Here is a 17995-nt window from a genome sequence, read left to right as displayed (position 1 = left end):
AAACAAAAAAAAAATCTCCGTGCAGCTCGCTCTCTGTTCATCCTGCCATAATTCAATGAATTAAATGATCGAATTTTACCAAACACTTTGAATCTTCAACAAATTTTGGAATATTTACAATTCCGAAATTAATAAAAATATAATAAATACAAAATCGACAATGACTAGTTGTGTTTAAAGAGTAATCCTCGTGTATAATAATATTATAATATAAGTAAACATTTTAAGCGTGGCCATACATGTTGTGAATACAAGGCCACCTTTTCGTTTCTCTTTCCACTGAACAGAGCAGTTAAGAACTTCAATTCCTCGCTAGGTTTTTCTCTATTTTGAACCCAACTTTTAACAATTTACAATACAATTATTATGGGTTTACACAAATTACACGTCATTTGCTTAATGATAAGCTCTAGATAATTAATTTTTCAGAGATGACAAGTATTCTAGCGTGTTATCCTCGGTTCTCGGGAGTTGGGGAGAATCATCTTCTTCACAGGGGAAAGAGAAATTGCAGAATTCAAATTTTTGGGTATTCAAATCTTGATTATCCCTGTAAAGAAGAAATGTTTTTTTCCCAATTTTCATTGCCCTGTAACCAGTGGTCCCAGTAATAGGAAATTCTGGGCTATTTTTTCTGGTAAACTGGAGAATGATATGGACCCAGATAACTCCGAAGATGATGCTGACCTGGGTGACTCTGAAGAGAACGGAATTGGACCGGTGAGTTGAGTTTCACCTCGGGTTAATTTCACTAATGGCCACTCAACTTTAATTCGAACTTTAACAAGCATTTCAGTCAAACAATCCATTTAGTTTGGCGTCTTGGTGGTCTAACTAAAACATTTTGTTAAGTACAGTGGGTGACACTAGGTGCAATGGTCAGTAGCCATTAGTGAAATTGACTTGTTTTGCCTCTTTTCTTGAGGCTTGCTTTTTTGTTAATTGTGTAGTTAAATGGTATGTTTACTTTGTTAGGATAGAATTGGAGTGTTAAAACATGATTTATTTATCTGGTTTTTATGAATCCTAGTTCCAGGATGTCTCCAAATGTAGCCTTGGAAAGAAGTCAAAAGTATTGACTGAGACAGGTCTCACCAATTTTGTACTAACCAAAATTCTATATTGTCATGTTCTGCTTAATATATGCATATGAATAGCTTTACCATTTGATGGCTAGTTAAGTTTTTGGGCAAGTGTTTTGCCAAATGATCATTATGTTTTTCTGTTAAAAGTTCATAAAGCCTTTTGGTTGTGTAGAATAATGGAACCAGTTTGAGTTTTGTTGTCTGCAGGGTTAGTGGTTCCAAGCATATTGCCAAGGGCATGATTTTCCGATGTTAATCCATATGATAATTTTCTTATTAATATCTAAGTTCTGCATTGTATGGCATGCTAAGCATTTATCTTGAACCTTTGTTGCTATAGCCTGAGGATCGAGACTCTCCACTCGTATGTTTAGTGCAATGATAAGTAGTCTATGCGATTGTATAGTGACAGAGCGCTACATAATGTCTGGTAATGGTGATTTTAAGATATCCAAATGTTGTCCTTTATTATGCTAATTTAATTGTAGCTAACATGTTTTTTTGGCCAACACGGGAGCAAGTGTCTTAATTCAAATCTATTCAGGTGAATAGTGAAATTCTGAGGGAAAAGCTTGAAAGAATTGTTGGGACAGATGACTCAAGCTTCAGCGGGATAGACCTGGCAACTCTTATACGGAATAAATTTGGGAGATCATATGATGTTCAATTAATTAAGAAGGTATTCAGTTTCTTCTCTTCATTCACCTCTAATATATAATATGAAATAGGCATGGCATTTTGATGACTTTGAAGGTGCTACAGGGTTGGTTTTACATTCAGACTATTATATGACCTAATCATATTTTATTTATATGGTTGGATCTTTTTGAACTGTATGTGCCCCTCGTTATATTGTTGATAACTGTTATTCGTGCAGTGCACTTTATCGACTTAAATGCTTGTGGCGTAATAGAGTTATTTATTTAAGATAATTGTACTCAAAGAAGTAATCCAAGAAAATACTAATAGCTAGCAACTTGCTGTAATTTTAACATTAAGTCAAGTACTTTTCAATATTTCCTACATGGATCGTTCATTTTGATTACCAAGATGCAATACAGGTGTAGAGCAAATGTGAAATATTGTGAAGTAGGGTAATGCTTATGAGGTTGCATTCTGCATGTGTGTGAAGCTAGAACTTCAGAATATCCTTTTCAGAAACTTTTGTGGTTGAACAAGGAGCAGATTCATTCATTAGACACCATCTGTAAACTGGAGTAAAAAGTTGGATTTTTTCTAATTTCATTCTCTACAATATTTACAATCTTATGCGCTAATATATAGTCTACAAACGAGAATTAAAAATGTTACTATTTAAACATGGAAACAAAAAAATATTTCTAATCTCTAAATATGGTTATCAAATCATTTCATAATTATGAAAATAATTATGGGATTTCTACACTCTCTTTCAAGTTGGATCATAGATGTTGACTATATCCAACTTGTAGAAGAAATCCTCAAAATTTTGTCATGGCAATCCTTTGGTGAGAATATCTGCAATTTGTTCTTTGGTAGGCACATAAGTCATGCATATAATCCCTTCCTCAACCTTTTCTTTGATGAAGTGTTTGTCTACTTCCACATGTTTGGTTCGATCATGTTGTACTGGATTGAGAGATATATCAATAGCTGCTTTGTTGTCGCAATAGAGTTTGATTGGAAGTTTTACCATATTCTGTAATTCGTCCAATAATTTATTTATCCACAAACCTTTGCATATTTCTTGTATAATTGCTCTAAACTCAGCCTCAGCATTGCTTCTAGACACCACATTCTGCTTCTTACTCCTCTAAGTCTCCAAAATTTCCCAAATGAAGGTGCAATAGCCAGTAGTTTATCTCGTGTCTTCTTGTGAACAAGCCCAGTTTGCATCAGTAAAAACTTCCACTCATTTCCTTTCATTTTTCTTGAAAAATAATCCCTTTCCAAGGGTACCTTTAAGATATTTGAGGATTCTATACACTTCTTCTAAATGAGCTTCCTTTGAAAAGTGCATGTGTTGACTTACTACTCTTACAGCGAATTCAATATGCGGTCCATTCTGCATATGACTAGGTCTAGCCTTCTTCATTACTTGGGCCGACCCCTTAGGCCCAATACCCTTAAGAACTTAAGGCAGACCCATTTTCTTCCTCTTCAACCTCGTTTAACATCACCTTCCAACGACTTTCTTCTCTATGCACCTCCACGAAGACCTATCGGCAATTGCAGTGGTCGTCGACTCAGAACCCTTCCCTCAATCATCCAAGTCTCGATTCAAGTCGGCCAAGAATTCATAGACCCTCTCATTTTCCAATTTCTTTTTGTATTGTATTGTGTCGACTGAGCAATCCCACTTCTCTTTGGTGTTCTGTTCGAGTTCTTGCCATAAGGAGCTCATCTCAAGAAAGTATTCTGTCATTTCCATGTTTCTTTGTCTCGTTTGCCATAGCCTGATTTTAATTTCAAAATTTTTGGAAGAATCGAACTGCTTCCCAAACATCCTTAGCCGTGGGAAGAAATAAGTATGTCTTTCCGATTGCGAATTTCCTGGAGTTAACTAACCGTGCAGCCACCAATGAATTCTCAGACCTCCATCTCTGCAGTGAAACACCGTCGGTTGAGGCAGGCTATTGCTTTTCTTCGGTAAGGTACCCAAGCTTTCCTTTCCCATCGATAATGAGTTTAATTGATTGGATCCATTCTCGATAATTTTTTCCAACCAATTTTCCACAGTGAGTTGGAATGAGGAATTGTCCAGTTCGCCTGAGCCCATTGATAGGAGGGATTTTACCTCGCTGATTTGAGGCTCGGGCGCCGTTGACTGGTTGCTATTTTCTGTGTATTCTGCCATTGGTGGTTGACGGCTAGGCCAAGCACAACCTGGCTCTGATACCACGTAAACTCGAGTAGAAAGTTGGAATTTTTCTAATTTCATTCTTTACAATATTTACAATCTTATGCACCAATATATAGTATACAAAAGGGAATGAAAAATGTAACTATCTAAACATGGAAAGAAAAAATATTTCTAATATCTAAATATGGTTATCAAATAATCCCATAATTCTAGAAATAATCACGAGATTTCTACACCATCTATTAAAAAGGATGTCCCTTGGACACTCGAAGAAATAATATCCTGATTATTTGCTAGTATTATAAAGGCCTCGTTTGGTACCCATTTTTTTCAAAATGTATTTCTCTCTCTCATTTTCAACCACATATTTTTTATTAAAATAATATTACACGTAAATGAAAAACTTTTCCTTATTTTTCAACAACACATTTTTTCCATCAATTTACTATTCAAAAATGCATTTTTACATACTCACAAACACCCTCTAAATATAATTGAAGATAAAGGGCCATATTCTGTCTCCAACTAAACATTGAAGACGAGTTGTCACCAACCAGTGGTAGACGCAGAGATTTTAAGTTAGGAGCATAATCAAACTTTCAAAAAAATTGTGAGAAATTTTACATTCGAAAATTTACATCCAAAAAAATCATACTTAATGTAAATTTACTCTCTAATTTTACTTTCGAAAATTTACATGGGGTAAGATATTTTCGGATGTAAAATTTAGAAAATTTTTGATGTCATACTCTACGTAAATTTCCTAATAAAATGATTAAATTGTTGCGCAAAAACATCAATGTTAATGATATAATTGAAAATTTTTAAAGAAAAACGAGTTAGACATCTCTTTTTAAATATTACGTTTGATGTACATTTAACTATTTACGATGTCTGTTTGGACCATTCGATTATAATATAGGTCTTGAAACAAGTTTGACATAGGCGATTTGTGGATTCGGCTATTTTACGACTATCGAAGAATTTTTAAAATTAGCATGCTATCGAAATTCTCGAAATAGTAGTTTGAAATGAATTACTTTAACAAGCCATAACATTTGCTGCGATTGACCTTTTCACGCCATTTAAGGACGTAGAAAACTAGTTCGTAAACACTTCGAAATTAAGAATGCAATATTTCAACTATGAGGGGTAGCTCAGTGGTCAGGCCTTGAGTTTGCTCCCTAATGGTCACCAGTTCGAGTTCTCTCAGGACCACTGAGGTGAGTATCATACTGTAAACTTCAAGACCCCATAGGATTAGTCAAGGTGCGCGTAAACTGACCCGAACCCCCACGGTCATAAAAAAAAAAGAATGCAATATTTAAACTTTATTTGACATCCTGTAATGACTTCAAAAATTGAGAAAAAAAAAGAAAAATGCCCAAAAATCTGGGGGTTATGTGACCCCCAGGCCACCCTCTGTCTGTCCTTGTCATCAACTTCAAGTTTTGACCTGAAGCATTGGTTGCATGTGCAATATTCAAAGTGAGTAGAATGATGCAAACAAGACAAGAAGCAAATAAAAGAAAGTTTAAGGAAAAACGATTTTCTTAGGCTGGCCATAAGATTAATCCTTCAAGAAAATTATTGCTTTAATATGTTGTAATTTTTAAATCTACGAGAGGTATGTACTGTTGTAAATTTGAATGACTAAGCTATATATATTGATAACTATGGGTGTTCAGGCCAGCTCACATGTACCTCGACTAATTCCACAGGGCCCTGAAGTTTACAGTCGGGCACTCACCTCAGTGGCTCTGAGGGGACAATAACTAAGCTATATTTAGGGCTGGTTGATTTTTCTTTTCCTTATTTGTGTTAATTATGTCATGCTTCATCTAAAATGACATATTCATAACATCTTACATCATCTTAGCTTTCTTTCTTTACTCCCTCTTGCATTGTATTCCGTGTTTTAATTTGTTAAAAGTATATTTTACTCTTTAGTCAAATAGTTGATATGTTAGTTTTCATTACAAAATGCAGGAGTTCATGGGTAGAAATCTCCTTGCTTTGAATGTTATGTGGAAGTACATGGAGCAGGTGAGCTTGTTTTTCTATTAGTTATATATTGGGTTACGTTATCAGCTTGCAATTACTTTTGAGTAGGCTAAAAGGGGTCTGGAAGATTTATAAAACTATTGTGTATTTTACAACAATCAACCAATCATGCATTTTGTCATCTTACAATATTAATTATGCAATCAACTATATTTTTTTTGAGTAACAATCATATCTATACTGCATGAGTCGAAAGTTATATTGCTTAGTATTCTGATCAAGTTGGCTAAGAAAGATTCTAAAACATAGCCCTTGTTTGAGCCCTAGTATTTGGTAAAAAAATGTATTTTGGAATAGTAGATTGATGGAGAATATGTGGTTAAAAAATAAGAGAAAAAGTTGGGTTTGCGTGTAATATTGTTTTATTGAATAATATGCGATTGAAAATAAGAGAGAAATATATTTTGAAAATAATGGGGATTAAACAAGGGCTTAGTGTTAATTATAATCTAGCAAATTGGGTATTCTATCATCTTGCAATATATTTTTCATTAGCTTTCTTACTTTTCAGTAACCATTGTACGTGTTGTGAAAGTTTGCTCCAAGATCTTCGAAACGGTGATTTATGAGCTTAGTTTTATGTTATCTTTCTCTATCAAACAATCAAATCAAATGACTTCGACCCATAACTAATATATTTATCTTGGCTGCTTCTCAATCTCACCCATAAAGGACAAGGTAACAATGTTGATTTGCAAGCCACAAAGGCATGAGAAAAACAATGAAAGAAACACAAAGAGGAGACCAAAACGGAGGGGGAAGTCATCGGTTTTCACTCTCAATTGCACACTTTTTTCTCCAATAGTAGGCAGCCGTGTTTTTCCTCTTCACACACAAATCACACACTAAAAACAAATAAGGTAATCAACATATATATAGGAATAGGTTAGGCTTTAGTTGGACCAAAAAAGGAGTTTAATAGGTTAAGATCCAAGAGCCATCCAATAGGTAAATATATATGGCCGTGAGCAATGTTAATTTCTTAAGCTACTTCCAATAGTCCACATTGTTTTTAGGTTGAGCCTTTAGACTTTGTTGTTGTTGTTAATTGATTCATCATTGGTCGAGGCTTGTAATAATATATTTCGATGTTTTACATTATCGCCGGGGATTTATTGGCCATTAGAACCCAATAGCGTGTATCTGGAGTTAAACATTATGTTTATCTGTAGAATCTTTTGATACTACAGCTGAAATGAGTACATAATATTAAAAGAACCTATGGTATAGAAACATCTCCATGTGAACATTTTTTAAGATGTGATTATTTGGTATTGACATTCTTTGGAAGCTTTTTAAGCTGATAATAATTTTGTAGCAGACAATAATTAAATAATATACTTGTGGCTCTCTATCATTATCTGCATATGACCTTTTTTCTTCTAGATGTTCATTTTGTATGACCTATTGGTTTGATGTTTCTATTCAGCGGACATGACCATTGCGAACTTAATGAATCCATCTTTTGGACTTAAAATTTAGCCCCTGTTTGACAACCATTATTTCGAAAAATAATATTTTGAATAGTGATTGTTAGGATAACTCTGATGAACCATTTCAATAGCACAGGTGCTGTCGTGTCATGAGGCATGACCATGGAAGTAATTAAAAACAAAAAGTTATGTAGTTGGACCATTTGTTCTATCTATTCGAGTTTGGCTTCTCTAAAGAAGATGAGAGGCTAAAAATGAAAAGAAAAATTTTAGGCTTACGTGAATAATATTTTATTGTTTTAATGTGTGGTTGGACATGAGTATTTAGAAAAAAAAATTTCAAATAATAGTTATCAAACAAGGTGTTAAAGTTTCTCTTGCCACTCAGCCAAGAGCCTTGTGCATTGTACAAGAACGTGCTATAGGAGTAATCCCTATAAGGAATGCAATAATTTCTTACAAAGTTTAGCTACAACGTTGCACGGTCGATATATGTAGTGTTGTTGGTGGCACCTTCAATTGATGTATATAGCCTATTCATTTTAGTATTTTTTTTCATTTATTCTGTTACATTCATTTGATGGACATTTGCTCTATACCATATACTATATTTTGTTGGATAACCATTTTCCGTAATAAAATTTGCTTTATTCCTTTTTATTTATTTATTTAAATTTGAGCCATGTTTCACTTGCATTGTGATAGAGATCCTTTCCGCTGATTGAAGAAGAGTATATTTTAAGGCTTAGTTACGTGGCAAATACATTGAAATGTTGGGGAGTTGTCTCTCATGTCCGAAATAGTTTGGAAAAGTTGAAAGAGAAAGAGCGACCGCGGATAGGAAAAGTAAACACGTGAGTACGTTTTACAATTTATTATTTTGATTCATCGTTAGAAAAGAAGTATGGCACACCACACTTGTACCTCCACATTGAAAATGAATTATAGTTTCAATATTAAGATTTTGGATACTTAGTATTATCCCTTGACTTTTTCTTTTTTGCAAGAACAAATTGAAGTGTTTCTTTTCATCTTTTTATGCATTATATATAATTCCAAGAATGAAATGACGCCCTACGATTCAAGTCTTTAAGACAACATTTTTAAGAATATAAATAGATTATTTCGTTTCATTTCATCTTTTTGAATCTTAATTTCTAAGTGTCATTTAGATTTTAATTCAAATGAACACTTATACGAGATTTTCATGTTCGTTGCAGGCAATAAACATTTTCAAAGACATGGATGAGTCTGGAGGCCGGGCAAACGAATGATCACAAGTAAAGCCATAAATTTTATTTTCTGATTTTCGGTATTTTTGAAATTGTATATCTTTATATTGAAGGTACCCTTTTAAAAGTGTCATAATGTGGCAAGTGTGAGAAAATTGAAATAGAGAAACATTATAAGACATGCTATTGTTTGTATGTTTTGTCTATTTCAAGAATTATTGTTATATTATTATGTGAAATTCTAGTACGAGCCAAGCTTGAGCTCTCACTAGTCAAATTGCCGAGCATGGAGTTGGACAGGCAAGCCATCACCATGGCTAAGCTTGAAAAGCTTTTAACTATTTCTGTAGGTTTGGTCCTTTGGTAATTGAATGTGGAAAAAGGTGTGAGGTATCGGGATAATTACACCTGGGGTCCCTAAAGTATTAAAAATATAGCTTGGAGGTTTCCCAATATATCATTTTAGCTTCTGTAGTCCCTAACCTTTTAGTTTTATAAAAGTGGAGTCCCTAGTAGTCAATTTTACACTTGCCTTTAGTTAAAAACTTGTATTGTTGTTAGAAAGATGATTTTATGACGTTTAATAAAATTATATTTTAAGTATCGAGGGTCCTTGTGATTGAATTTAATAAAGCCATTGATGTAACAAAAACCAATTGAAGTGTAGTGGAAGAGTTGTTACCTTAGTTTCGCAAGAACTGGAAAGAATAATCCATAGGACCCTTATTAATCCTTACCTACCTAGAGGTCGCCTCTCTATTGGATCTCGTCTCATCACTCAGGTGAAACGTCACTAAGTATCCAATGGCAATGGCTTTTGATAGAGATGAACGTTGTCAGGGTGGCAAGTGAAAGTAAGACTAACTGCATAACAATGACTACTTGGATTGTTGCTTTTGATTCTCTCTTGTAAGGCCAAGTCATAGCTCAAGTTCAGGGTGCTTAAATCAATTCACAGAGGCAAACAATACATGAATTAAGTAACATGGTACAAAAGATAGGTAGATAAAATCAGAATGTCCAATCAAACAAAAATCCTTGAAAAACATATAGCACATTACGATTAAATTTGCTGGAAAACCTTGTTAGCTGCTGCTATTGTCCGTTAAATGTCCTGAGGCGTACGCGCTAAGCTCGTAAATCCAACCTCAAACCAAGAAGGTGCGAAATATACACCTTTGTCCAGCATCCCTATGTAAAACTCGGCAAAATATACAGTATCACTCTTCTTTTATCCTCAAAGTGAAGAAATAAAATTCTGTATTGAATTATATTCACTCTTTACAAAGAATTACTATATCTTATTTATATTATAAGACACGGACAAAAAAAGGAAAATAAATCAACTAACTATGGAAGTAATTTCTCTTTCCATATATCCTAAACCTATAATTGATAGAATTTTCCATAAATAAAACTTTCCATATATCCGATTTCATATACTCCCCCTCAAGTTGAACTGCAAATGTTGATCATGTTCAACTTGCAGTTGAGTTCATCGAAAATTTGTCGAGGCAATCCTTTAGTGAAGATATCAACAGTCTGTTCCTTTGTAGAGACATAAGTCATACAAATGGTTCCATTGTCCACCTTTTCTTTAATGAAGTGTCAGTCTACCTCTACATGTTTGATTTTTTTATATTGTACTGGATTGAGTGAAATGTTGATTGCTACTTTGTTATCACAATACAGTTTGATTGGACGTTCCATGTCAATTTTCAATTCTTCTAAAAGTTTCTTTATCCATAATCCGTCACATATGCCTTGTGCAACTGCTCTAAATTCAGCTTCAACACTGCTCGTTGCTACTACATTTTATTTTTTGCTTTTCCAAGTAACCAAGTTTCCCCACACAAATGTACAGTAGCCAGTGGTAGATTTCCCGTCTTCAATTGATCCTGCCCAGTCTGCATCAGGGAATACTTCTTCTTTTTTCATGTTATTCTTTTTGAATAGTAACCTTTTCCCTGGTGTGCCTTTCAGACATCTGAGGATTTTATATACAACCTCCAAGTGAGCCTCTTTGGGAGAATGCATATGTTGACTTACCATGCTGACTGCAAATGCAATGTCAAGTCTAGTAAGTGAGAGATAGATTAGCTTAGCAACTAATCTTTGGTATCCGTCCATTTCCATTGGGTTTCCTGCATCCTTTATTTTTCCTACCTCAATAGGTGTGTCGCTTGGTCTGCATCCTAGCTTGCTAGTTCCAGTCAAGAGGTCAAGTATGTATTTTCGTTGTGAGACACTAGTACCCTTCTTCGATCTTGCAATTTTCATCCCCAAAAAATACCGCATTTGTCCCAAATCCTTTATTTCAAATTCAGTGGCTAACCACTCCTTTAATCTTTTCATTTTTGCTATGTTGTCCCCTGTTATAATTATATCATCAACATATACAATTAAGATCACTTTTTTCCGTCTTTAGATTGTTGGAAGAACATAGTGTGACCAGACTGTCCCTGCTTGTATCCTTGAATTTTCAAAACTTTTGCAAATCTATCAAACCATGCTCTAGGTGATTGCTTGAGACCACATAAAGACTTCTTGAGTTTGCATACTTGATTTTCTTCATTACATTTGTTGAAGCCTGGTGGTATTGTCATGTAGACCTCTTCTTCCAATTCTCCGTTCAAAAATGCATTCTTAATATCTAGTTGTTGGAGGGGCCAGTCTAGATTTGCTGCTAAGGATAGAAGAACTCAAATTGTATTTAGTTTTTCCATTGGTGCAAAAGTTTCTGTGTAGTCTATCCCATATGTTTGTGAATACCCTTTGGTAACTAGACGTGCCTTTTAGCGTTCTATTTCCCCATTGGCCTTGTACTACACATTGAAAACCCACTTGCATCCAATTGGTCTCTTTCTCTTTGGTAGGTTCACTACTTCCCAGGTTTCATTTTTCTTTAGAGCTCTCATTTCTTCCATTACTGCCTCTTTTCATTGTGGTGATTTCAAGGCCTCCTGAATGTTTTTTGGAATTTCTATTCTATCAAGGTTAGCTGTGAAAGCACGAAATCCTACAGATAGGTTATTATAAGATGGAAAATTCTGAGATGGGATGAAGGGTACATGATAGAGTTTGTTTTCTGAGAGTGATGGGTAGATCTATATCAGGAAATATGTTTTTGTCGAAGTTCTCATCTCTATTAGGTCCTACCACCGGTTCCGACTCTTTTGGTACCTCAAGTATGTGGGTTTCTTTATACTTTGATTTAGGCTTTCTTAAGTAAACTAGAATCTCTTTGTCACTTTATTTTTCAACATCTCTCCCTAAGTTCAAGTTTTCTTTTGTATATGGCATAGTAGAAGGTAGGTTGACAGATTTTGTATATTGGTTAGGCAAGAAAAAATTGACATCTAAGAAATCTTGATCCAAAAAATGACATTCTTGACTTAGATTCTCTCCCTGAAGGGAAGATTTTTGGAAGCAGGGTGTTTTTTCGAGGATTGTGACATCGAGGTTGACAAAGACCTTGTTGGTAGATGGGTCATAACATTTATAGCCCTTTTGATTGGGTGAGTACCCGATGAATACACACTTGGTCTCACGGGGTTCAAGTTTATTACGAAGATGGGAATGAACGTGTGCAAAGGTCGTACTACTAAATACCCTTAGGCGAAGGTTTGAGTGAAGACGAGAATTAGGAAAGTATTTTTGGAGTCGTTGTATGGGTGAGTCAAAGGAGAGAGTATGGCTAGGCAAACGGTTGATGAGGTATATAGATGTCAAAATTGCATCACCTCAAAAAGTTTTAGGCATATTGGCAGTGAACATTAGGGCATGAGAAACCTCAAGGAGATGCCTGTTTTTTCGTTCAGCAATCTTGTTTTATTAGGGAGTGTTGACACATGAAATTTGGTGGACTATTCCATGTTTCATAGATAGTCTTGTAAAGCGTTATTGAAGTATTCAGTGCCATTGTCAGTTCGCAAAATTTGAAGTTGTGTTTGGAATTGATTTTGGATCATAGAATGAAAGTTTATAAATACAGATCGGACATCGATTTTTTCCTTTAGTAGGTATACATAACAAACCCGAGTATGATCATCAATGAATAAGACAAACCATTTTGTGTGTGTACGATTAGGGATGCGGGAAGGTCCCCATAAGTCGCTATGAATCATGGCAAATGGTGTAGATGGTTTATATGTAGACTTGGGAAAAATTGAACGTTGATGTTTTGCAAATTCACAATTCTCACAATGAAATTCAATTGAAGTTTTATTGAAAAAATTTGGGGGAGTACACGTTTCAAGTATGGAAGACTATGATGGCCCATTCTATAATGCCATAACAAAAGTTCACTATCACTAGAAGCAGATGCAGAATTACAGCTATTAAATTGATCTAGTCTACTAACATCAGCTTCTTCGAAGTAGTACAGTCCCCCACACTCTTTAGCACTGCCAATCATTTTCCCCGATGAAAGGTCCTGAAATACACGGGAAGATGGAAAGAAGTTAGCAGAGCAATTGGAATATTTTGTTAGTTGACTGATAGATATTAAGTTACAAGATGAATTTGGGACATGGAGGACACAATCAAGTGTTATGGATTCAGAAATTCGAATACTCCTTTTTCTCGCAACTAAAAAGAGTGAACCATCCGCAATTTTTACTTTAACATCTCCAGAACAAGTTGAATATGACGAGAATAGTTGGAATGAATCCATCATGTGATCGAATGCACCCGAATCAATAATTCGAGGGGTTTTATATTTTGTAGTGCTTAAGGCTTGATGAAAGGTACCTTTATGGGCTAGAAAACTAGAAGGACCTTTGGAAGAGGGCTGACTGGATGTTTGAAAGCTAGAGAATATTTGATATAGTTGCTCCATTTGTTCAGGATTGAATCCACCACTTGAGGTAGGATTTATTGTCTCAACTTGGTATCCCTTGTTTCGAGTATTTGGCATTGACTTCCAATCTGCGGGTTTTTCATGAATTTCCCAACACGTATCTTCTTTATGTCCTGATTTACAATAATGTTCACACCATGGTCTTCCCCGTGGATGTTTTTGGTTTGGCCCATTTGTCACCCCTATTAAAGAAAAGCTCAATACTCCATCTCCATTTAAATTTTGAGAATCAAGCTCCAAGCCCATGATCTTCAAATTACCAGGTCCTTACCCATTATTACTCGGCCTAGAGGATTTCGGCCCATTATTGTCGGGTCCTGATTTTGGCGCTTTAAACAGAGGCCATTATTCCTAGCGTTAAGGGCCGGCATCTCTCCAGTAGCTCTGATCGACACCTTCATCATCACAAGTCGACGCGATTCTTCTCGACGAACCTCTGCAAATAACTCACGAGTCGTCGGAAGTGGTCCCCGGCCTAAAATTCTGCCTCTCACGTCATCTAACTCCCGATTTAATCCCGCAAGAAATTCATAAAATCTTTCGTTCTCCTGCTTCTTTTTGTACAGAGAACAATCATCTAAGTACTTCCATTCTTTTTTTGTACCGAGGTCTAATTCCTACCAGAGGGTCACCATTACCATGTAATAGTTTGTTACATCACTGGATCCTCATCGAGTTTGCCAAAGTCTGGTCTTTATTTCGAAGATACGAGATGCGTCTTCAGAGTCTGAGTAGGTATCCCTTACTGAGTTCCAAACGTCCTTTGTAGTCGGGAGAAACAGATATGTTTTACCAATGGCTAGCTTCATGGAATTCACCAAGCCATCGCCATGGAATTTTCGGCCTTCCACTTTTGCAATAAGGAATCATCAGTTGGCTTCTTGGTCTCACCTGTAAGATAAGCCAACTTCCCTTTTCCTTTAATTACCAGTTTTACGGATTGGACCCATTCCCGAAAGTTCCTTCCATTCAACTTCTCTACCGTGAGTTGGAGAGAAGAGTTTTCAAGTCCGTGTGTAACAATTGAATGACCAACTTCTGTATCGAAGCTAGATGTTTCAGAGGTTGTCGAGTCCCTACTATTGGCAGAGAATTCTGCCATGTTTTGCTAGGTTTAGAGACCTAGCTCTGATACCATGAAGAAATAAAATTTTGTATTGAATTATATTCACTCTTTACAAAGACCTACTACAACTTATTTATATTACAAGACACGGACAAAAAAAGGAAAAAAATTAGCTAACTATGGAAGTAATTTCTCCTTCCATATATCCTAAACCTATAATTGATAGAATTCTTTAATTGATAGAATTTTCCATAAATAAAACTTTCCATATATCCAGTTTCCTACACAAAGTTATAAATTGGGTGGTCTATGAAAAAGAAGCCAAACATCCCACTTATATACCCACAGCAAATTACATGCCCTACCTTCTTTCCAGCATCCACAATGCCCTGAATAAGTTCGCTCGTGATTGTGTTTAAGTAGTCGTATGTCTCAGGCTGTTTGAGTCGCTTAAGCGTGTGGATACCGACAGTCATTACCAATGGGTTTCGCTTAGGGTCCCGGCCTGATACATTGGTCCTGTTGGAGTAACCATCTCCATAATCTTCCGCTTTCCTCCATATATACCAATAGGTAGACCACCATCGATAATCTTCCCATGTGTTGTCAAATCAAGAGTATGCCTAAACACTCCTGAGCGCCATCATACGATAAACGAAATCCAATCATGACTTCATCGAATATTAAAAGAGTATAGTCATCTCTGGTGATCCTACGAAGGTCATTTAAAAACTCAGGTATCGGTGCAATAAAACTAGTATTTCCTACAATACGTTTGAGTATAACAGCTACAGTCTCTATTTTGTTTGCTTCGAAGAGGGTTTCGACATTTCACGAAGATGTCAAAGTTCCATATGTAGCTCCCTTAGGAACACCGGGGAGTCGGGAAGCCCTAAAGTAGCAACTCCACTGCCTGTCTTAACAAGTAAAGGATCTGCATGGTCGTGGTAGCAACCCTCAAACTTAATTATCTTTTCACGGTCGGTGAATGCACAAGCCAATCTTAATACGCCCATGCATGCTTCTGTTTCAGAGTTGACAAACCGAACTATTTCTGTGCTTGGAACAACAGATATTACCATTTCTGCTAGGATATTTTTGATGAGCGTAATTCACTCATTAAACTAAAGCTTCTAAATCATGTTTTTTGATGTGTTCTTGAGCATTTTTGAACGTTTTGATGTGTGTGTTAGTGTTGTTTTGCAGTTTGGACAACTCTCGAGAAAATATCACTATTGGGAGCCGGTGATGAGCAAAAATGATGATCAATGAAATGGAGCATGAATAAACAAGTATTGAATAAGATTGGAGTGGAAAATAAGCTTGGAAAAACAAAGAGGAGGATTAAAGCAGTGGCATTGGCGCCACGGCGTCGAAAAAGGGGCGCCATGAGAAGAAAAAGCAAGCAGAAACCTGGGCGCCACGGCGCCAAACTTGGGCGCCATGGCGCCCAAGGAAGAAAAAAAGAAGCAGAATATTGGGCGCCATGGCACCCATGAAAGAAAAAAAACGGGCAGAGACCTGGGCACCACGGCGCCAGACCCAAGCGCCATGGCGCCCGTTTCCAAAACACTAAAATTCGGGTTTTTAAGTATCTTTTCGGCCCAAAAATAGGGCGCCATGGTGCCCCCAAAGCGATGAATTCAAGCAGAAATTTAGGCGCCATGGCGCCCAGGACGGGAAGGAAGCAGAAACTTAGACGCCACGGTGCCAGACCTGGGCGCCATGGCGCCCAACACAGGCAGAAACGAGCAGGAACTTTGGCACCACGGCGCCAGACCTAGGCGCCATGGCGCCATGCTTGGGAGCCGTGGCGCCAAATCCCAAAACGTTAAAACCCGAATTTTTAATTATCTTTTCGATCCAAAAATCATACCCTAATCCTTGATGACTCTTAGAAAATATAAATACGAAGATGAAGAACAAGAGAAGGGGGTTAGACGGCTGAAGAGGCAAGAAAAAGAGAGGCACCAATTGAGAGAAGATCGACCCGATTTTGGAGAAGAAGAAGGGAGAAACTGAGAAATCAAGCAACAAGATTGAGAAATAGAGCAGCAACCCGAGTTTTTTCTTATCTTTCTCTTTTCCATGCGATTTAATTTGTATTTTATCATGTTCTTCTTCTCAATCATGAACTAAGTTATTAAATCTAGGGTTTGATGTAACCTATTTGAGACATTATTCAATTTCTTTATAGTATTTCCATTTAATTTTCTAGAATTGATTTGTATTGTTCTTGCTTAATGCTTTCAGTTGCCTGATTACCAATTGAATGAATTGATGTTCTAAATTTGACGCTCGAGAGAGGAAAATTTAGGCGTGATCTAAGAACAATATAACCTAGGTTTGTAGGTTTCGAGAGAAAGTACGAATCTTTGAGGGTAAAACAAGAATCAAGTGCGTGATAATCTTTATAAATTTAATTCGGAATAGAGATATTGGGGTTAAAATATAGAGATAGGTTCTATTTGACGCTCGAGAGGGGGAACTAGAATTCTTGCCTATAAATTCGGGAAATAGTTTATGGAAATATCTATAGGGATTGAGAATTATGTCGAGAATATGGTGAAATCACTCCCTAGACATTATGTAATTTTGATTTAGTCTTTAGAAATTGCCTCACTTTTATTGCACTATTTAATTCATTGACGTTAGTTTAGTATTTAAACATTAATATAACACTCGATTGTCTAGATAGAGTAAACGCGGACACAATTATAGTACTCAGTGAAAGTCAAATATCAATCCCTGTGGGTTCGACACTTTTCAATTCTTTAATATACTACAAAACTTGACACCGTGCGCTTGTGGTATAAAATCAAGTTGCATAAATCGCGTGACAAGTTTTTAGCGCCGTTGCCGGGGATTGATTCAGTCGAATTCAATTGATATTATTACCAATTGGCGTTCATTTTACTCTAGATTTTTAGTTTTACCGTTATTTTTATTTTACTCTTTTTGTGTCTATCTTTAAAAGCTTCCTTGTGATTATTTTTAGCTGTTTATGCGAAGGGCGAGAAATCTAGACCTACCACCTGTTGATCCTAAACCTAAATGCACATTTCGCATTCTCAGAGGCATACAAAGAAATGAACGGGAAGTAATGGCGGAACAGGATGCTAGAGCAGCCAATGAGGATAACCAAAAAAGGGCTGTTCGGGACTACATAAGGCTGGTTGTCAATGACAACTATTCCGGCATTGCACGCCCAGTAATTGCTACAAACAATTTTGAATTGAAGCCAGGGTTGATACATATGGTGCAGCAAAATCAGTTTGGGGGTGCTGCAGTAGAAGACCCAAATGCTCATCTTGTGTTCTTTTTGGAAATTTGTGACACAATGAAGATGCATGGGGTTACTGAAGATGCAATTAGACTCCGCCTATTCTCATTCTCTTTAAGGGATAAAGCA

The 17995-nt window shown here is 36.2% G+C and overlaps 1 protein-coding gene across 6 annotated transcripts; it reads left to right on the top strand.

Annotated features, from left to right (window-relative positions):
• The first annotated feature begins 247 nt into the window (after positions 1-247).
• Positions 248-8927, top strand: LOC111399152. 6 transcript variants are annotated; one of them, XR_002703585.1, is made up of 6 exons: positions 248-720; positions 1426-1515; positions 1630-1764; positions 5917-5973; positions 8130-8278; positions 8645-8927. XR_002703585.1 is itself a non-coding variant. In XM_023026400.1 (6 exons), exons 2-6 carry the CDS (start codon positions 655-657, stop codon positions 8649-8651), a joined length of 414 nt encoding a protein of 137 aa, XP_022882168.1. In that variant the 5' UTR covers positions 250-316; positions 430-654; the 3' UTR covers positions 8652-8927. The 6 variants fall into 6 exon arrangements, 3 of the variants coding, with proteins under 3 accessions (XP_022882170.1, XP_022882168.1, XP_022882169.1); XM_023026400.1 differs by lacking the exon at positions 1426-1515 and having other exon boundaries at positions 250-316; positions 430-720; XM_023026401.1 differs by lacking the exon at positions 1426-1515 and having other exon boundaries at positions 273-291; positions 430-720.
• The last annotated feature ends 9068 nt before the right edge of the window (positions 8928-17995 follow it).

This window comes from Olea europaea, chromosome 8, assembly GCF_002742605.1.
Source record: "Olea europaea var. sylvestris chromosome 8, O_europaea_v1, whole genome shotgun sequence".
Classification (NCBI taxonomy): Eukaryota; Viridiplantae; Streptophyta; class Magnoliopsida; order Lamiales; family Oleaceae; genus Olea; species Olea europaea.
Note: the sequence above shows the minus strand (reverse complement) of the source record. Positions and strands in the feature narration are given on the sequence as shown.